General features: G+C 54.1%; 1 protein-coding gene across 1 annotated transcript in view; it reads right to left on the reverse strand.

Annotated features, from left to right (window-relative positions):
* Positions 1–1,700: 1,700 nt before the first annotated feature.
* The window catches only part of LYRM4 (LYR motif containing 4), a 108,184-nt gene continuing 88,232 nt past the window's right edge, over positions 1,701–21,652 (reverse strand). Inside the window, exon 3 of the mRNA XM_057699092.1 lies at positions 1,701–2,130. Within this exon, the coding sequence (XP_057555075.1) occupies positions 2,062–2,130 (69 nt within the window). The 3' untranslated portion in view covers positions 1,701–2,061. The remainder of the gene's footprint in view (positions 2,131–21,652) is intronic.

Raw genomic sequence — 21,652 nt, forward strand, 5'->3', positions numbered from 1 at the left:
CACGGGCAATTTCAGGGACACGTCTGTGGCTTTTGTCACAGAATTCTCCTTCACGCCTTTCCAGATTCCACATGCATACTTAACTTCATCTGAGTTGCAAACATTAGCTGTTTATTAAGGCGTGGGGCATGTTCAGACCCAAGCGTGTGCTTTAATTAACATAAGAGCCACCTGGTGTTGAAGGCCTGCAGAACGAGTTCCGTGTGCCGCTTCACTGCCTCTGTGACCACGATCTAGGGGGACGTCTCCTGTGGAGCTGTTATCCTGCTGGCAGTGCCATACTTGGAGGGGAGAGGTTCAGCTCTGGACTTCGGTTTCCAAGCAGCAGCTGCTTTACTTAATTAAGTGTAAATCAGAGGTGACACCCGTTGGCTGGCACCGGGGTCAGACGGAGTCGTTTCTGAGCAACCACATGCCTGCCTGGTGCAGAGGGGAACGTGCCCAGGGCCACACACCCGGGCTGAGGTGCTGCCCCATGACAGTCAGCTGCGGGGGCGGGGGGCACACCTCCCACCCCCTCCACTGTCCGCTGAGTGGTATTCTCACACCTCAGCCCTAAGATGTGTGGAGATACGGGTTTACAGGGCTAACAGATCTGGAATGGCCAAGGACTGATCTCACAGGCACACGAGACGTTCAGTCCTTGGGCCAAAGCATCCTGAAATCACAGGCTGTCTTGCCACACAGAATGACTACACGTTTAATCTACATGGAACACGGCGTCACAACAAAATCTAGGATCCACAGGCGAGCTGGGCAGACACGGTCTTCAACACGGGAGTGGGGACGCGGACCCAGACCACGCGCTCGGCTCACGTGACCGTGAGAAGTAAAACAACACGGGGAGCGGCCCAGTGGCAAGTTGGTGGCAGTCGCAGCTATTTTAGGAGCTGTGACTATTTATATGAGCCTGTTCCAAACCCAAACACGGGAGTAATGAGTGTACTCGGCACTGTTTATGGAGGAAGGCAAGAAATCTCCCAGTGACTGGGTCCCTTGCAAAATCCCCAGTTTCTTAATACCCTCTTTCCATGTTTTGAACTGATGTGTTTCCAAGGACAAATGCATACAAATATCTTTTTTACCTGTAACATACTCAAAGGGCAGAGTTTCCCAAACTGGTTAAACATTAAAAAGACCAAGAAAGCCTTAAAAATGCATTTATAAATCACAGTGCCCGACCTTCACTTATCAAGTCAGAATATGAAACACTGAGAAATTCCCTTCTGAAAACTCTCAGTCTCTCCAGGTGCCTGGCTCAGTAAGTGAGCCTGGGGACACGTCTCAAACCTCAGCGTCCCCTGGCGTCCCCTGGGGTGCGTTAGACTGAAGGTTCTGATTCAGAAGGTCTGGGTGGGGCTTGAGGTGCTGCGTTTGCAGCAAGCTCCCCCGTGGGGCTGACGTCCCCGATCCTGAGACCACTCTCTGAGCAGCAGGCTGCGCGCACCTGTCCCCAGGTGCACATCCACCCACGGGTCCCCTCTGTTGTCGCACTGGCCCGGGTGCACCCTCTGCCTTTTCAGTTCTGCCCTACTCCCCACTGCCCCCAAATCTCGACTGGTGCTTGGACATGCCTTTGCAAAGGGGGGACTTGGCTCAGGGCTGGACCTCCCTGCCGCACACCCCCCCACCCCCGCCCAAGCAGGAAACAAGGGTGCACGGATCCTGATGAGTGCGTCTGGTACAGAGGCTTAGGGAGACAATTCTGTTTATTGTCAAGGACCGAGAAACAACGTCTGGAAATGCTCTACACAAGTGCTGAGGAGCTACAAAGCGGGGGGTGGGGCTGGAGGAGACACAGGAACGCACGGCGTGCTCTCGGGGAGCTCCAGCCCTGCACTCTGACGCGTGAACAAGGAGGGACACCGTCCCCATCCCCGAGGCTGCGGGAGCGTGGGAATCTTGCTCCGTTCATCCGTTCCCAGGGCGGGCAGAGCGAGAGGCTACGTAAAGCGGACGCGAGAGGCCGCTCGTGGTCTGCTGGGAGCCCCTGTGCCAAGCACAGGGGACGCGGAAGTGGTCCCCGGCTGCCGGTGGTGGCTGGTCCGGCTCCCTAGGTCCTTAGGGCCTGGGCTTCTCCTGATTCTCAATGACGAGCTTGTCAGTCGAATACATTTGGCCAATGTGGACCTGGAGGCAAAGAGAAGACAGATCAGAACCACGGGCTCCGTGAGCTGTGAAGGCTCAGACAGCGCGTTTCCAGCATGGAGGTGCAGACGTCCGCGGACGCCGTCCGGAAGCGGCACTGTGGGGCAGAGGGCAGTCACCGGCTTGCTTCTGCTCATTCCCCGCACCTCCCGCCCCACCGCCCGCCCTGCAGGAACAGTGGGAGATGCCCACTCGCTCCTTCTCGCCCTGGGAACGGCGCCAGCCGCGGGATGTCCTGAGCCGGGTGAGACCCAGCCAGATCCCTGCTCAGCAGCTGCTCACGACAGGGTTTCTGGCCTTTAGCACTGTTTCTTCTGGCCTCTTAGGACGTTTACCATAGGGAACAAGTGCGCTTTGTCCACGCTGGGGCAGAAGCAGCACGGCTGCAGGCCTGGCTCTGCCGCTCACCTGTCACACTGTCCCCCTCCTCCCTCTGGCCTCCGCATCCTCATCCGTAGCATGAGGCCTACGGCTCACCGAGCTGATCCGGGGCTGCCCCCAGCTGATCTTCACGGGCCTTTGCTGCTCCATCAGTCCTTGGACCCTCAACACAGCCGGCACCTCCGTGGTACGAGAGCCCTGGAGGCAGCTGGGGGAACCTGCCAGGGGATGTCACTGCGGACGCGGAGGTGAGGACCCGTGTGCTGCAGCGGTGGGAGGTGTAACGGCCTTCCTGCCACCTCCTGAGGGGCCGGCTCTCTGCCTCCTAACGTGCTCTACCGCCGGCAGCAGCTGGGAGGGACGCTGTGAGGCCTGCTGTCCCCACCCTGCAGCTCGCCTGGACCACCTGGGTGGTCTGTGCCCAGGATCTGTGTGAGCTCCTGTGCTCATTCAGGTCTGCCTGGGAGCCCCTCAAAGGCAGGCCAGGGGACCCTGGCACACTGTGGCCCTGGGTCCCACAGTCCTGGGACCACTGATGAGCGGATGAGAGAAGGAAGCAGAGAGCAGAGGGCTCTGCAGTGGAAACGATTTATGGGTGTTTGTTAAATGAAAGCCCTGACAAGCCCTGGAGGAGTTGTGAGGGGCAGCTCAGCCCCGGACAGGCCACAGACGAGCGGCGGGCACCTCCCGCACCAGGACTGTGCTCGGGTGAGGCTGGAGACACATCCCTGCCCTCAGGAAGCTCAGAGTCAGGAGGGGAGACAGACAAGGAGGGAGGTAACTGTAACCTGATGGCTGGAACATCAGCAGCCATCTAGCACTAGGAGGTAAGTTTGACAGGGGAGCCACACACTGCAGATGAGAGGCAGGAGGGAGGTGCCTGGGTTCGTGATGACCGTGGAACCACCACACCAGCCAACCTCCTAGCTTACTGCCGCCTGCTCTTTATGTGAGAGGAAAATAAACCTCCACGTTTTCAGAGCTACTGTTATTTGGGTTTCTCGTTATACACAACTAAACCAACCCTAACTGATACAAAGGCACGTTGTGAATTTTAACTAGACCATATGACTTGATAAAAAGGTCACTGCAGAGAAGACAGTGCACTGTGCCCTGGGGTAAGTGGGAACAATGTCTCTATCACCCGGGGAGGCGCCATTAACAGACAGTCTGAAACTTCTAAAGTTCAAACAGAACCACACGGGGGCTAACAAAGATCTTCTTTTGTCCCACAATATTTGCTTTAGAGTATGTGGCTATTAGTATTTTAGCAGTTTTTCTGTGTAGTCTTTTAATTTACTCATACATTTAAAATGTATGTGTGTATATATACAAACAGAATATTTAAATTTGGAATCATAACTTTATTTTAACTGAACTTTATATCCTCATGTCATTAAATAGTCTTTGGAAGGATATTTTTCTTGGCTGACAGAGCTGCACTGTAAAGATGCACCATCGCTTATGCAATCATTCTCATTCGGCGAACATCTGCAGAGTTTCCGCTTCGTCCCGGGATCACTGTTCTCACGCATAACCTTTATAGCATCTGTTTCCTTACAGAAGGTTCTACAAGTGGAATTACCAGGTGAACAGCCGTGAATACTTTCACAGTTCCTGACGGATCTTGCAAAGCCACGTTCCAAAAGCGTCGCGTGCTTGGCAGCTGACACTCCCCCTGGTGGAGCGTGCGCATCAGGGCCAACTCGCTGTGGACACCGTGTGCCCAGGGCCACCCACCTAACAAAAGCCCTGCCAGCACAGTTATGCGGTATTCGCTTCTCAGAGCCAGCGATCTAAAGGGTGGAGCCTCTGCGGGGTAGGTGAGCTCCCAGCAAACACAGCTGCACCAGGAGACCTGGTCCCAGCCAGCTCCACGAAGCGCTCCAGAGAAAGCCGTGGCACGCAGCTCCGGGGCGATTCAAGGAGCTCATTTCAGGAAACTCTCAGTTAAAACAAACCTTCACATGTATAGTCCACGTTGACAGAAGTATGAGTTCGATTTTAAAAAGTCCACTCAGATGCAACACTTTTATGGCCTTTGGGGGAAACAACCGAATGAAAACAGATCTTAATGGTGTTAGGAGGGCAGGAAGAGGAACACCTCTCCATCCGCCCAGGCCGCCGTCTACTCTTCTTGGTCCCTGTGGTCGCCACCCTCCTGTGGATCAGGAGCGTCTCACTGATGCCGGGAGACTGTGGCCTCCCCATCCGTGTGTCCCTCAGGCTCCTCCACCTGCAAAGGCTCTCATGCGTCCACACCCACTATGCAGAAGCCCACCCACCGCTCAAGCTTCCCCGGGTCCCCTCTGCAGAAGGGGCTCCCCCCACCCCCCCACCCGCTCCTGGGAACACGCGCTGCACACATCTGCGCCACCCAAGGGACACTCATGTGGCCTCATCCCATCACCCCCTGTGTGCCTGTATCAGCTCCGCGGCATGAACAGAGAGACTGAGGACCAGGAGGAGGAAGCAGGGGCTCGAGTCCTGTTCGGCTCAGCTGCCTTCACAGCAGAGTCCAGGATGGCACCAGGTACGCAGACCTGCTCAGTAAGAACCCGGTAACTAACGACACCGGGGTCTGGTACCCCAGGTTATACGGCTGTGTGTGTCACTAGTTCTAAACCGTGATCTGTAAGTGATTACGAGGTGCTGTGGTGAAGAGCTACTCGTGGAAACACAGAATTGATAAAGGCAAGTCAATAAAAATAGCAAGAGGACCGTGTACTGTAACAAGAATGTTTACTTACCGTTAAGCAAAATCAAATGATTTAAATCTGGCCCAGCAGAGGGCTTAAAGCGACAACCTAGGGCTACAAGGGGTTAACCCGAGCCGTTCCAGCAGGGGTAAGGGAAACACTCAGTTCACGCAGGGAGTAAATATTAAGGTTCTCTCCACACGGGCGATGGAGATGAGGCAGTACGTGATGGTGGAACAGTCCTGTTGCACGTGTTTGGGCTGGAAAACGTGCCGGCTCACGTCGGGGGCGGCCTGCAGCGCTGGTGACGGCGCGCGCGGCTCCAGCTGCAGGGGAGGGGACGTGGTCAGCGGAGGTGGGCGGTGCCAGTGGCAGCTGCAGTTTCCAGCCCCTGCAGGGCCACGCGCCGACGTCCACCCCTCGTCAGGCTGTTACCGCGCACTAACGGGTCATTAGAGCCACTCACCCTTTTCCTCTATAAGCTTTGGGAGCGGGCATCAGACCCCATCAGAAAAACACATAGATGGCTCAGCCGAAGAAGATGGGGCGACTGGCTGGCCCTGAGTCACGTGTGGGCTCTGAGAGTCCTCAAACCACCTGTCGGGGAGCAGGGAGCAGGGCCCAGGGCAGGAACGCAGCCCAGGGCTCCAGGTCCCCCCTGCTTACTCCTCTGGAGCCGGAGGGCCTCCCGTGCAGCACGTGGCAGCCTGGCCTAGACGCAGTCTCCGGCTGTGGGCGGTGGGGAGGCTGCGGCGGGGCCTCTGCCACGTGCTGCCTGTTCCCAGGGCTGCTGTGAGACGTGTACAGGATGCTGGGCTTGAAGAAAAAGCAGCGATTGCCCCAGGTCACCAAGACCTTCTTGGAAGTGGGCATAAACCAGGGCCGGAGCACCACGTCAGTGTGAAAGCTGGCCCCTCCCCGGGATGGTGACACAAGCGCCCAGGCAAAGCGCCAGCGGGAAGTCTGTCCGGCGTCACGCTGCTGCCTGGCTCCGCTGCCCCTCAGCCCTGCACGCGGGCCTCAGGCCACCACAGCCAGCGGCCAGGCCAGGACCCTCACGTGCGACATGGGGGCAGACAACAGAAACAGACGAAGGAGGCATCATAGTCCGCACGTTTTCCTACCACCCGCTCCTCAAGCTCAAGCATCCTTCCGCGTCAGGACACACAGATCTCCTTCCTTTCAACAGCTGCCTGTGCTCCTCTGCTCCCGGCCCTGCGGGACCTGCGTGTGATACACTGGAACAGACCTCACTTTCCCAGGGCTGGGGAGCCTCCTTGAACGACACTGGGGTCGACACACACCAGCACATCTGATCTACGGGGCTCCCTTCTGTCTTCCCCACCCCGGAGTTAGGTAGAAAAGAGCACCGCAGTGGACACTGAGAGACAAACACACCAGGGACCGCCGTGCCCGGCGAGGCCTCAGGGTGTGCAGTGGGCCCAGGCGCGAAGGAGCTGTGCCAGATCAGCCCCCACCCAGCACACCCGTCCCCGTCCGCCTCCAGCCCCGAGAGGCCCACGAGCTCCTGGATGCCCCTGAGGAGCTGGTCCTGGAAGGCGGGAGGGAGTTAGGGCGAGAGACGTCAGCAGTGCCAGGCACTGGGGTCGTGTCCCCGCTCGACGGGACTCAGCCCTACAGTCTCCCAATCCTGACCCTTAGAGCTGCCATCTTCCACAGGCCCTAACCTGGCAGGACTAGGAGACACTTAAGTATGTGTGTAAGGACCCTTGGGGGTTCTTAGAAATGTCTCGAGGAAGGGGGCCTCTAGAAGTGCAGGGTCGCTGCTGGCTGAGGGACAGGGCAAGGCTGACATCCAGCCAGTAAGGACTACACTTGTGAAAACGCCGAACCACTTCCACATTCGGCAACTGACTGCTGTGCCAACCGTCCCCCTGCCACCCAGCCTCCCTCCTCCAGGAGGCCTGGGCTCGTGCTGGGGTCCCCGTCTGGCTTGGCGGGCTGAGTCCCAGCTTCAGCTTGGCCACTTTCATTCTGATGGACCAACGCCTACACCACCGTGGTGGGTAAACATCTGAACATCAGCTCTGGGCGGGGACTCCGGGGAGTAAGTTTGGGCCGTTACTGGAAAGGGATGCAGAGTTGGCAGGGACAGGCTACTGACTGTGAGGCTCACATTTTCTTCTTTCTTTCCAGTATTCTGCAGAGGAGATGTGAAGACAGCTGGACAGAGTGGCTGAGTTTCGGGCCATTGGGAATTTATTTTGAATGAGAGAGGAAGGAAGGCCATACCAGAGCCTGAAATGATGCCCTGGGTCTGAGAGGCAGTCAGCTGGGCCTTCCCTTGCGGTGCCAGCCCAACGTGGCGGCCCCTGGGTGTCCTCGGTGCTCACAGGGTCAAGGAGAGGGCGGGGGCTTTCTCTCACCAAGCCCACCTCCCAGACCCCAGGGCTCTTGTAGGATGTGAGGACTCACGGGACACAGCCTCAGCGCTGTACCCGGAGCCCGGCTACTGAACAAGCTCCTCAATTAGACACCCAGGAAGCAAAGACTTGATACCAGAGGGACCCTACTGACTGCCAAACGGAAGCATCAACCTCGATGTCAGGGCTGCGGGCTGCTGTGCCCACTAACGGTCTCCACCACGCGACTGACGTTACAGACCTCTGAGACCTGCTGCAAAGTGGGTGCGGTCCTGGTGGATGAAATAACTGGTCACCACACAACCTGCTGTGGGCAGTGGCATCAAGAAGCCAACTGCCAGGTTGACTCCAGAAGAGGGGAAAGAACCAGGCCTTTGAATCACAAACAGCAGCCACCCAGCCAGCACTCAGTGGTGGCCAGGACACGTGGCCGCCTCCCTGGCTGCTGCACTCGCCCCAGAGCAGGACTGGCTGCGGCCGCGGGCGACACGGTGCACAGGCCAGGTCGCCAGGGTGAGCCTGCACACGACCACCCTCCACCGTCCTCCTTCCACGCCCCCCCGGCTCCCCAGGAAGGAGGACGCCCAGAGGAGCTCCCAGCCTTGTGGCAGCCTCTCCCCACCACCCCGAGGAGACGGCCCGGTGGAAGATGCTGCATGCAAATCGCGGCTTTTCTTTGACGCACGTGGACTGTCTCTTTAAATGTGCTCATCTGTAACCGCGAGGGGGAAGCACAAGGAAGTGAATCTTCCTGCCCCAGCTTCTTGCTGATTTTAAAAAGAGCCTGTGGCCGCTGTGCTGTGTTAAGGCCACTGTAATTCAGCACATGGGCTGTCCTCACGTCCGCTGCAGCAGGGACAGAGACTACAGTCATTTCACTGAGACTAGCACAACGTTATACTTCTGCGTATGACACCGTGATAACCAAACCTGTCTAGCACTTTACAGTTTACACAGTTTCTAAGCACGTTCATTGGCTCCCCTGGTTCTTACTAGGTGTACAGAGCAGGTGTCGTCCTTGCGTCTCCTTTACAGTTAAGAGAGGTCAGAGTCTAATTTACCCAACATCACAGGGTTCATACTTAGCACTCTGACTTGAAGCAAATCTCTAAATTCTAATCCTTTCAATCTCAGTTATTCTATGAATACATGATGGTTTTGAAACCCAGCAAAAAAAGGAAAAAAAGTCAATCATAATCCCACCACCCCAAATCAACTTTTTTTTATTTCTGCAAACCAATTTTATCATGCTTACACTTGAAAAGCTGAAAGTCATTGTTTACAAAGGATCACGTACATATACAGTCTGTGTTCCTAACCCACAATCCTCATCCTACACACACGTCCCCAGGCGTCCACGCGGCTGCACGACAGCAAGCGGTCAGCAGTGTGTTCCAGCAGCTCAGCTGCCAACATGGTCAGTTCCAGGCTGGGGTGCATCTACACTCCCCCCACCTTTTCTAGACTTTGGAGAAAAGTGTTTTTCCTGGAAGATATATTACTTTAATGGGTTCACGTGATTTTTTTGCCTTTTCTCTCTTTTCTACTCATTCCTTTCCCCCCTTACTTATGCATCCAATTGGGCTAAAAGTATGATTGCAGAAATGTCCGGCCCCTGCAGACGGGCTGAGATAATGACCTCACTGAGTAACCGGCACGACTGCACAAAGGAGCCGGTCAGTGAAGGATGGGCAGCCGGCGGACTCTGTCCTGAGAGCGGCGTCCCTGTCTAGGAAGTGGCCCCTGCCCCGCGTCCCAGCCCGGCTCCCCAGCAGGCACACAGCATCCTCTCTGCGGGCACCGCTCAGACCCCTGAGGTTCCCCGCCGGGCTCTCCGCCAACCCCACAGTCAGGCAGGAGCAGACCCGGGATGGGCCTCGGGGCTCTGGAGAAGCCTGGGTGGATGCGGCCTCCGGCACGGCCCCTGCCCCAACAGCCGCCACAGCCACACCGCGCTGCCTTCGTATGTGATGTAGTTCACGCGTCTGTCTCGACACGAGGAGGAGAGGTCCTGGAAGTCAGGGGCTACATCCTCTTCGCGTCCCTAGCACCCAGCACCTGCCCACCCCCAGCGAGAGCCGTTAGGCCAGTCCTCGTCACGAGTCCTGGGGGACACCTTTTGTGACCCTGCCGACGGGGGACAGAGCCACGGTGAGGAGACAGGCCCCGCCCCCTCCACCCCACTCAGCTGCCAGCACCACCCCTCCCTGGCCACGTGCGGGTCCGTCCCGGTGCTCACCACAGGGCCAACTGAATCTCTGAGGTCTCTGCTGAGAAGCATGGAGAGGGGCTCTGGGGACCTGGAGACCCGAATCCGCCACGCTCCCCTCCACTCCCCCATCCCACCTCCCTGCCTCCGAGACAGACGGGGGGCTCGGAGGCAGGCGGAACAGCTGGGGTGTCACAGGGGGTGCTCACGAGAGCTTCCCCCCTGCAGGGGACCTGGAGGCCAGCACGGGGCATTCTGGGAGGAGGGGCGGGAGGGGGTCTGTGGACCCCAGGGACCTGGCTGACACTGGCCCCTCGTCAGGCAGCTCTGTCCGTCAAGGAGGGCCTGGAGCACAAGGCTGACACTCCTTGTTCCCAAGCCGGGGTTGCGTTAGGGCAGCAGGGGCAGGAAGACAGGCAGCTGCTGTGGCACCAGCCCCGGGAGGAGGGACCCTTCCCTTTTGTCTCCTATGGAACTGCAGCCATGCGGGCTGGGCTAACGACCAGACCCGAAGCCCAGCGAGGTGGCAAGGGAAAGTAACAGACCACCTCAGGGCATCCAGGAGCCAGACAGGCGAGATCCGGCCCAAAGCCACCTGCAAGGCGAGGTGCTGGGAGAGGCGGATGACAAGCAGCGCACGATTACAGCCCTTAGACCCAGGAAGAGACTCACACGCGCAGGGAGACAGGATGTCTCGACAGAGAAAGCAGGCATCCTTTTTCAGATAACAGTACAAAATGTATGTTTCTAATTATCAGCATCGAGCAACAGAAGACAATCGGGGATGTGGAAGAGTAGAACAGAATTTCCAGCCTAATAAAAGAGGGGAAAAAGGCATGAATAACTACTTGATAAAACCAACAGAAATAAGCGAAGAAGAGAAAACAAATGATGCTAAGTAACAGAGTGAGATGAAAGGAGCAAAACCAACTCCATCAGCCGCTACATACAATGTGAAAGGACTAGCTGGGGTCGGGAATAAAACACGACAAAACTCCTAAAACAAAAGTGATCAAGACTGAAAACTGAGGGATGAACTAAGATACACTAGGCATATTCTGGGGAAGAAAAATACCAGTTTATATTAACAGTAGACACAGAGGATTTGAGTCTACAAAGCTCTAAACGGAATAATGAGCGACATTTACAAAACAGATGTAGCAGTTATAAACTTGTATGCTCTAAATAAAGACAGCAGCTGAGCACATAAAGCCAAAACTATTAGAAACGAAAGGAGAAAGTCATAAAAATAAGGTTATAGTGGGAAATGCCGATATTCTTCTTCCAAAACAGAACAGAGCCAGTACTTTCAAGGACTCGGCCGAAAAAAATCTCAAAAAGTTTCCCATTTCTCAGGTGAATTTACTTTTAATTAGATTTTTGATTTAGCTGCCAGAGAGTTGCCCGTAACTTTCTTTTAAAGCATACCCTTACGTGTGGCCATTAAAAATGACATTGCAGAAGAATACTTAATGACCCAGAAAACACAATCCGAGTGGAAAAGAAAAAGCAGGACACCAATCATAGCTGAGAGGCGATCACCACAGGCCTTGGCCTCGTGACTCTGTCTCGAACTGACACCTTCTTCTTCAAGCAGTCCCGCTCCCCGGCTGACAGGTCAGGATTTATCAGCGGATGGGGAATTCTGACGCGGCTTAACCCCAAGCAAGTTTCCGTGCCGGCACCCAACTCTTGCGGCTTTCAGGACACCCCCAGAGCGAGGAGAGAAGGCATTTCTGCTTCCCGTCCCTTAACCCCCCACCCGTCTGGGGTTAAGGTCGAGGATCTAAGGCCTGCTTTACCCGCTGAGCACTCCATCTTTAAGAGTCACATTTACTGGGCAGGTACCAGGCTGAGCGGCTTAACTCAGTGTTTATAAATCTCCTATCACTACATGATACATGCATCTTATGGATGAGTAAACAGAACCAGAGAAACTTAGGGCCCTGTCTACACTGTCACAGCTGGCACACGAATTATAGAGCTGACATCATCCAATCCAGGTCTTCTGACTCCAAAACCTACGACCTTTTAAACATATATATATATATTCATAACCACGCTTTGCTACTTTATCAGAGTTAAGAAAGCCTATCGAGGGTCAGGGCACGGAAGGGAGGCGACGGCCAGCGCCTGGGCTGGAGATAAACCTAGAAAGGTCGCTGGTGAGGGGCATCTGGGTGAGACCAAAATCGATCACCTTTTTAGTATAAGGCGCCTCCTCTGAGAAAGCGTCTCCATTCTTCCTAATCAATAGTGTAAGTAGCAGCCCCATGTCATTCCAACAGACGCGTCCTCGGGGCACCAGGCCGGGCTGCAGGCGGCGGGGACGCGGAGAGCTGGCCCCGAGGACCTGCTGCAGGAGCTCGCCGCGCCCACGGCTGTTTCCAGAGACGGGCGTGCAGGGCGTCCACCCACGGACGCCGAGCGGGGACACCCGCAGGCCGTTGGCCGCGGGCCCCGTGGAGCGCCTGGCGCTGTGAAGCCCCGCGGGGAGCCAGCAGCCACGGGCCCGCGGGGCGCGTCTGCCGGGCCGTGGCCAGCGGAGGCAGCGGGCTGAGCAGGCGGGCCTGCAGCCTCCGCCGCGGCCGCCGCCACCCCGGCTCCTCCTTCCCGGCGGGGCGGCCACCAGGAGGGGCCCGCGGCGCCCGTCCCCAGGCCGCGCCGGCGCCACAGCCCCACACGCACGGCCGTGGGGACGGAGGCCCTCCCGCCTCCCGCGAAGGCACCATCGGGCCAGGCCCAGGGGGCCCTCTCCTCAGGCTTCCCGCGAGCCTCCTCTCTGAAAGGAGAGAGAACGCTGGCGCGCCTCCGGGCAGCCCCTCTCCGGGGCGTCCGCCGCGTGGCAGGAGCCGGGCAGCCACGGCGCCTCCCCGGGGCCGCGCGCGGGCCGGGCCGGCAGGCGGCCGCCAGCACCGCCGCCACCCAGGACGCGGACCGCAACCGGCCTCCGAGGGGGCTCCCGCGCCCTCGCGGCCCTCCGGCTGCCGTCCTGGGGCAGCTTCAGAACACGCTGGTGCCCGGTCACACGGCGCACCCAGCTGTGGTGACAGACACACCATAAACTTCCACTGAAACCCCTTTCAAGCGCCCATTCCGGTGGCATTAGTGACAGTCATCTGGTGTAACAGCCACCGGCACCATCAAGTCCGAGGCCCTGTCGTCACCCGGAAAGGAACCCTCCTTCCATCAGCAGCCACTCCCGTCCTCTCCCCCAGCCCCTGGCAACCGCGAACCTGCTTCACGTCTCTCCGGGTTTCCCATCTTGGATGGTTTCCTAGAGACGGAACCATGCGGTACGTGGCTTTGTGTCAGGCTTCTCTCCCTTGGCATGATGTTCTCAAGGCTCGTCTAGGTTACAGCAGGGTCAGTAATTCCCTGACTTGAAGGCTGAATTCCACTGCGTGGATACATCATATGTTGTCTATCCATGCTTCCGCTGAGGGACATTTGGGCCGTCTGTACCTTTGGTTATTGTGAAGAGTGCTGCTATGAGCATTTGTGTATAAGTTTTTGGAGTGGAATTGCTGGGGGATGAGGTAATTTTATGTTTAACGTGTTTAGAAACTGCCAAACTGTTTCCACACGTCAGGATTTCGTTTAAAGCTCCCCAGGTGAGCCGAACATTCCAGCCAAGCGTAAGGACCCAGTTGGTTAAGATCCAACTATCAATTTTTATACAAGGTAAGTGACAAAATAAAGATGCAACCAAAAAATTCACACAAAAGAACTTACTTCTTCAGTAAAAGAATTACAAGGAAAAAGTGGGGGGGAAAAGATATGGGCGAAACCACAGATGAAAAAAAATTTAAGAGACACATCATCCAGAACCTTATTTGGATCCTAAGCCAAACATACAGACACACAAAGTTAAAAAAATTATATTTGTGAGATAATGCGAAAACCTAAACACTGTATATTTGACGATATTAAGAAATTATTGTCGGGAATTCCCTGGTTGCCCAGCGGTTAAGACTCCAAGCTCCCAATGCAGGGGGCCTGGGTTCTATCCCACACGCATACTGCAACTAAGAGTTCGCATGCCGCAACTAAGGAGCCAGTGAGCCGCAACTGAGGAGCCCGCCTGCTACAACTAAGATGTGGCACAACCAAATAAATAAATATTAAAAAAAGAGAAATTATTGTTGATTTCTTTGTTATAATAATGGTATTGTAGTTATGTTTTAAAAAAGAATCTCTTTTCAAATATGTACTAAAATCGTTTCATATAAAATATAAATTTTCCCAAATAATATGGGCAGGCATGGGTGGGCAGACAGAATGCCACCGGCCATGAACATGTAATTACGAAAGGGGGATGAAGAGTGATGGGCCCACGGAGCTCAGTATACTGTTCCCTCCACTTCTGTGTTTGTTCATATTTTTCCATAATAAAAAGGTAAGCAATAAACTGATACAGGTATCACGAAAATTAGTATGGAGGTTCCAAACAATTAAAAACAGAACTACCCTAAGACTTAGCATCCCCACGTCTGGGAACTTACACCCAAAGGAGATGAAAAGTATCCTGAAGAGACAGCATTGCACATGGGGGTGCAGAGATCTGACAGCCAAGATACAGAAATGACCTGTCTGTCGACAGACGAACGGGTAAAGAAAATGTTACGTATGTATTATATATGTGCACATGTGTGCATGCACACAGATGCGCGCACACACAGACACACACACAGAGGAATATTATTCACCCATAAAAAGAAGAAAATCCCTCCATTTGTGAAAACATGAACGAACCTGTAGGACACTGGGCTAAGTGAAATGAGATGGACACACAAGACAAATACTGCATGATATCACATATATGTAGAAATAAAAAGAAAAAAAGTCAAGCTCACAGCACTAGAGTACTAGAACGAATGGCGTTTACCAGACGGGGGAAAGGAGGTGGATATCGATCAAAGGGTACAAACGCTGGCTTATAGGAGAGGAAAGTTCTAGAGACCTAAGGGTCTCCATCTAATGGTGACTACAGTTCATAACAACGTACTGTACACCTGAAATGTGTCAAGAGGGTAAATCTCAGGTATTCTCACCACACGCACAAAAGGTGACTGTGAGTGGATAGACATTCTAACCAGCGTGACTGTGACAATTATCTCCAGTGTGAACATGTATCTAAACATCATGTCAGACACTCAAATATACACAATTCTTATTTGCAAATCAAACCTCAATAAGGCTAGCAGGGAAAACAGTTAAAAAACAAACAAGAAGTCACAGCCACTGTCAACTAACGCTGACGGAAGATGTAAGCAAACGTCTATTTGTTTAAGAAGCCTCATCTCTGCTCACTCCCCTCCTCTCCTAGCTGACTGCCCTCCTCGGGACTGCGAAGGGTGTGCACATTCCTGGCAGGTGTGCTCTCATGGTAATGGAATAAGCTCCCCAGGTATGGTTCACTTGGGATGCCGCAGGCCTTGTCTCCTTCAAAGGCAAGGATTTTCTTTTATACTTTCCTGCTGAATCCATTCAAAAAGGCTTCCCGGCTGCAGAATTTGAAACAAACCCCACACTTTTTTATCATGGTAAAATACACACAACATCAAATTTGCCATTTTAGCCATTTTTAAGTGTACAGTTCTGTGGCATTAAACACATCCACATTTTTGTGTAGCCACCACCACCACCCATCTTAACTTCTGTCTTCCCAACTGCCCCTCCCCCAGCCCCTGGCAAACACCACTCTACTTTCCATCTCTGTGAATGTGACACTCTAGGGACTTCACACAAGTGGAATCATACAGTATTGGTCCTTTGGTGACTGGCTTATTTTACTGAGCATAATGTCTTCAAGGGTCATTCATGTTGTGGCATGCATCAGAATTTCCTTCCTTTTCAAGGGTGAATAAGATTTCATTGCATGTATATACTGCATTTTGTGTATCCATTCATCTGTCAGTGGACACCTGGGTGGCATCTGCCTTTCGGCTATTGTGAATAACGCGATGAACACTGCACACAAAAATCTGTTTGAGCCCCTGCTTCCAATTCTTTTAAGCATACACCGAGAGGTGGATCATACAGTAATTCTAGTCAATACTTTGTAAGCCAAGTCTATATTCTAAATAATAACCTGTCCAGTTTCCCGCTGCCTTTTCGAACGGGCTGGGCTGGGCTGGGCAGGCAGGATAATCTAGAGCTCGGATCCTGGGCTCCGTCCTCAGGAAGCCTGGTGTACAGCCTCACTCTGCCATCTGCTGCCTCTGAAACCGTGGGTGTGTTCCCTCAACTGGGAGCCTGTGCCCTCTCCTCCAGTGTGTCAGGATGCCCACCTCAGCTGACTTAGCCATGTGATAATGGGTTAGTATAGCGCCTGGCACACAGCGCTCAGAGAATGTTCTACGTTCTCCACTTCTCACTGAGGAGAGCTACGCATAGACAGAACTCTGCTCTCTTCCTAGAGCCTCCTCTTCTTCTTAGCCTTATGGAGACACAGCTCCTATACCATAAACCTATCCATTTAAAGCGTACAGCTCAACGGTGTTTACTATATTCACACTGTGCGCCCACCATCACAGCCACTTTCCCCAAAGGTAGCTCTGTACCTATTAACTGTCGCCCACACGAACCTCTCATCCTCCCCGGCCTCTGGCAACCACTCATCTAGTTTCTGTCTCTATGGTTTTGCCTACTCCGGTCATTTCGTAAAAATAGAATCATACAAAATACATCCTTCTGTGTCTGGCTTCTTTCACTTAGTATAATATTTGCAAGGGTCATCTACTCACCTACACTGGAGCAGGTATCCACACGTCATTCCTTTTTAGGGCTGAATAATCTTCCATTGTACGGATGGACCATGTTTTGTTTATCCATTCATCACCTGATGTCCACTTTTCGGCTGGCGTGAACAGGGCTGCTGTGAACATTGCTGTACACCTTTTTGTACAAGAATTTTTCTTGGGTCTGTACCTAGGAGTGGAATTCCTGGATCATATGGCTTCCTCTTTTTAAGTCCAATACAGAACTGCTGTTTCCAGGATCTGTCAGGAAGGTACCAGACCAGCAGAAACCAGACTTCTGGGGTTGGCTCCACTCAGTGAGAGCCTTAAAAAGCTGTTGAAGTTTGTAGTTTGTAATCTCATTACACAGACACTGAGCACCTTCTTTGAGTTCCTTCTTATAAGAACTCCAGGGTCCTTTAAATATTGACTTTGTTACCTGGCTGGCAATGTTCCTCTGTACGTCCACCGGTATTTAAAACCATTTTCCCTGGATGATGGACATTTTAATATTCGGCACCTAATGTCCTATTACTCTATTCTTACTTTTTTGTTGACCCACTCTCCAAAAAGACAGAATTCCTGCTTTTTCCTAGATAGCTCTAGTCGCAAAGCAGAGGAAGAGTTGACAGGCTCTTCCTTGCACGTTGCCTGGGAACCACCAAGGAATCGATCTTCGTCAGGATGTACTTTGAGAGGCCTGTGGAGCAGGCCCCCTGCAGTTCTGCAACCCCCCCCCCCCCCCACTTCTGGTCTGCTTCTCCTTCCAGCATCAACCACACGAGAGGCGCAGTGTTCACATGAGCTGCGGAAAGTCACCCCTTCTGTCCAGCCCCTGGCATCCCCCAAGGGTTAACAGGAAGAAAAAGTCCTTTCAGATTTTAAATAGAAGCACGTGCTAGAGATCTTTAAGAAAAGTTAAAAGGTAAGAATGAGCTTAATTCTTTAGACATTTCTTTAGAAATTTTGCTCTCTACAGACATGTTAATACCTTAAACCCTTAAAGAAATAGTCTTTTTAAAATCAGAGGACTTCTGTGATTGCTACAGATAAATTTAAACCCTAAAGAAGAGTAATATTAATGTTCACCAAACACCTACTAAGTTCCAGGCACTTTACACACAGAACTGCACGTCACCCTCGTTACCACTCCGGGAAGTAGGTATCAGCGTCTCTGCTGTAGGCGCGAGGATGACCGGAGCTGGTGGGCTGAGCGCCGTGACGCATCCCGGCTTCCTGGACCGAGGCCCACGGGGAAACAGTCAAAGTTCAAACCACCTCAGCAACGCGACTCTATCAACATGGCTGATGCATCACAACAGGAACTTTGATCAACAATACACTTCAAAGTTAGGAAACAGAACATCAAGTTCAATTCACAACACAGGTCACACTGTATTTACAGAAACTACAGCTGGGCTTTGGGGGTTGAGGACTATTATGTAAAAGTAAATGTTTGGTTTTACTCTTGACTAGTTTTTGACATTTTTGATGTAATTGTGTTTAACATTACATAAGATATTTTTTAAAAATAAAGTTTAAAATTTGACAAAATTTAAAAAATTTGCAGAGGAAGGGGAATTTAAGCACATACGAGTACATCCAAACTACACAGGGCTTTAGCCTTGAAGGAGACACACATGCAGGTTTAGCCAAACTAAACACGTCACAGCGCAGAAGTGCTCCGGGCTGTTGCGGCACGTACCGCGTGCGGCCGAGGCCCCCCTCCGGGGCACGGACTGAGGCTGGGGCTTCAACTGGCTTTGCACCTGTGAGCACATGGGGCCTGGCGTTTCCTTGCTGGTCATTTCTTAGGTTCTTATTCAGTCACTAAGAGCCTGTTAAACATGCAACACGTATACTGAAAAGTAGTTAAGATGGTAAACTTTGTTATGTGTATCTCACCAGTTGTATTTTGAACTTTCAGTTTTTTAATCTAGAGTTCTCATGACTGAAAAACCTACACTTTATGAAAAGTACCTGAACTTCTGTCACATCTGTGGGGCTGCAAAGAAGACGGCACTGTCTGGGCACAGGCCCTTCGTGGGAAGGGTGGAGGTGGGGCGACGGGTGGAGGTGGGGCCCAGGGTCCACATGGCTGCGTGTTTCTTATGAAGAGGACGAGTCTCGCGTCTGTCCCACCTCCCACTCCACTCTCCCGTCCGGAGGGTATGGTTAAAGTGAAAGACCGCCTGCTTTTTAGTTTTTCCCTCTAACTTTGAAACGATCCTTTTGCGTCACGACCTAACCTTTCTTTAAGGAGAATATGTTAACTGACAGCATCTTTTTGGGGCTTACAGCCTTGCCCAGATACGAAGAGCCCAGGATGCTTCAGCGACTCTGCCGCTTAATTTTGGAACCCCTTTGCCCAAAGAGAGTACTGGTACCCGCAGTCGTGGCCCCTGAGCCTGCCCGCGTCGGCCGCCGTGGTGTCCCGAGGCCCACCGGCTCTCCTGTATCCTTGCCCTGCCCCGAATCCCTAAGTGGCTGCACTTTTAGGGTCTGCATCCAGCCCTTCGTGAGACTTCGAGGAGCTGAGGTGCCACACGTACTGTTTCAGAGCAAGTGGGACCTCCGTGATCCCCTGCAGGTCCAGGATGGCCCAGGGTGGCGCTGACGACTCACCTGAGAAGGTCAAGGGCCGTCTGGTAGCCGTCAGGCCTGTCCTGAAGACCTTCAGTCTGGGGCTGGGTCGGCGCACCTTGGTCGTTCAGGACACAACGGCCGTTTCGAAATGAAGGCAAAAAGTTACCCAGTAATTTTCAGCTGCGTCTTCCACAGGTGATGAAATGACTGCTCTGGGGTGGGGTCTCTCCACCGGGAATCACGTGAGCTCCTGCTGGTCTGCGGGCCGGTTTCACGGCTGATGCCAGTAATTCCTGTTTCTTTGACGTAACATGTTGGGGACTGTGATGGACAGTGAGAGCTGGGCCCTGTTGCTCTAAGGACGACTGAGCACCGAGTCCTCGGCCGGAGACGCCAGCTGGCCGAGGCCTCCTGGATACGCATGGAGACGCGGCTAAAAGCCAGGTGAAGAAACTGGCTTTGTCATCTGTCCGCCCTGACCTCTAAAGGTACCTCAGCTCTCTCTCACAGTGCTCAAGCACACAGGCATTTTGGTTTTGTGGGGGCACATGCCACCCTGGGAGAACGCGAGCGCCACCCAGAGCCGACTAGACGGTGTTGTAAGAATCCCACCAGCAGGGGGCAGCAGAGGACTTTGCAAGCGCTCTGGCCGCGGTTCTCGACCGCTGGAAGGCAGCTTCCAAGGCTATTGGACAAGGGATGTACGTGTTCGCATGCTGCTCAGTGTTATATATGCATTACTGAATAAAACATTCACAGTGTATTTTCCACCAGCAGCTGAGCTCCAATCCCAAGCTTGTGAGTCCTAATTCCCAAGGCTCCAAGGAGGCCCTGACATCAAATTGCTTTCCTCCCAGAACAGCCACTTCCTACCTCAGGAAAAGAGATGCTTAGAGGGGGGTGAGAGAGGTCTGGTGTGACTGCACCACCGGGATGGCCGACGTCCGCCAGCGTTCCCGGGGGCAACCTGTCCAGGGCCCCCCTGCACTCCCACTGGCCCCCCGCATCTCCTCCACCCCTGGCTGCCTGCTCAGCTTGGCGCGTGGGCTGGGGGGCGATTGTGGGGGGACTGGCCTCAGCTCGGGCAAGAAGGAGTGGTTTTATTTGTAAGGAACACGCCAAGTCTATAAGAAAGAAGAAATGCTCACGCAAGGTGTTAGATCGTGGGGTTTTCTCCCTGCCTTTCCGAGAGAGCCCACATCCCCTGAAGGCTGCCGGCCGGTGCTGGCCAAGCGGCTGCCATCCTTGCTCTCGCGGTTTCTCAGCCCAGGCTTCCAGGTGCCTCCCCGCAGCCTCTGGGGCTGCCCCGCTGGGCGGTGTGATGGGCTGCAGTGCTGCTGGCACAGCCCGAAGGGTGGCTGGGCCCGACGGGGCAGCCCCAGGGAGGAAGCACCCTCGTAGGGGGTGTGTAGAGGCGGGAAGGCTGAGCTGTGAGATGAAAGACCCCGGCGGACAGGGCCACCTGCCGTGTCAAGCGCTGGGCTGGGCTGTCCTCCGCCCTCAGTCGCCAACGCGGCATGCTAGTTGCCGTGCAGGGCAAGACCTTCCTGTCCCTTCTCAAGCTGCCTCCCCTCTGTCTCTCTCCTGGAACAAAGGAGAGGAAATCCACGTATGGTAAGCGGAGACAGTACCATTCTCATTCTGCAGGAGAGGAAAATGAGGCTCACAGAGATTAAGAAATGTGCTCAGTTTCCCACGGCTGGTGCACGCTGGACCAGACCCAACAGTCAGGCTGCCCGTGCCCCCGCGCTGCCTGGTGAGGGCTCGGGTGAGGGCGCCTCCGCCACAGCCAGGCCCCTGCCCACAAAGCCAAAACAGTCCCAGCTACAGGGAGAGCTGTGTGACCTCGTCATCACGGGGGAATCAGGGGAGACGGCTGCCAAGGAGGACAAAAGAACGCTTCGCCCCCACTCCTCGAGCACGCGGCTGTGAATCTGCGTGAGGCTCAGGAAGGCCTGTGGTGCATCCGTAACAGACACGTGCTCTCACCTGCGCCCGGGGCCTCAGCACCAGGGCGGCGCTCGGTGCTGCCCGTCAAGCCCCCAGAGCTGCACGTTCCATCCTTCAGGGACCCCTGGGTTCGTCCAATCTTCCCTCCCTGCCGCCCCCCTCCCCCAGCCCTCTAAGGAGCTCATGTGTGGATCAGGCCTTGGACCTGACACCGTCCCCTGGCTGCTTATTCTCCAGTATGTTCTCTGTGTGTGCGGTGCTCACCACCCGCGTTCATACCCGCCCTGCCCCGTGAGATGGCCAGTGCTAGAGGGCCGAGGCGTGTCTTGTCACTCGCCTGCCGCCAGCCCACAGTCCTGCAGCGTCCTTCCCTGGAACAGTGTCTGTGAAGGAACTGGGAACGAAGAACAAGCCTGTGTGATGTCTCGCATCTCAGGTTACCTCCTCAGGTAGGTATGGCTCATTTATCAGTGAGAACACAGAGAGGTGAGATGCGGGAATTCACCTAAGGCTGCAGAGCTCGTAAAGGGAGAGCCCAGATTCACACCCAAG

The sequence above is a fragment of the Hippopotamus amphibius genome, chromosome 11, assembly GCF_030028045.1.
Source record: "Hippopotamus amphibius kiboko isolate mHipAmp2 chromosome 11, mHipAmp2.hap2, whole genome shotgun sequence".
NCBI classification, from domain to species: Eukaryota; Metazoa; Chordata; class Mammalia; order Artiodactyla; family Hippopotamidae; genus Hippopotamus; species Hippopotamus amphibius.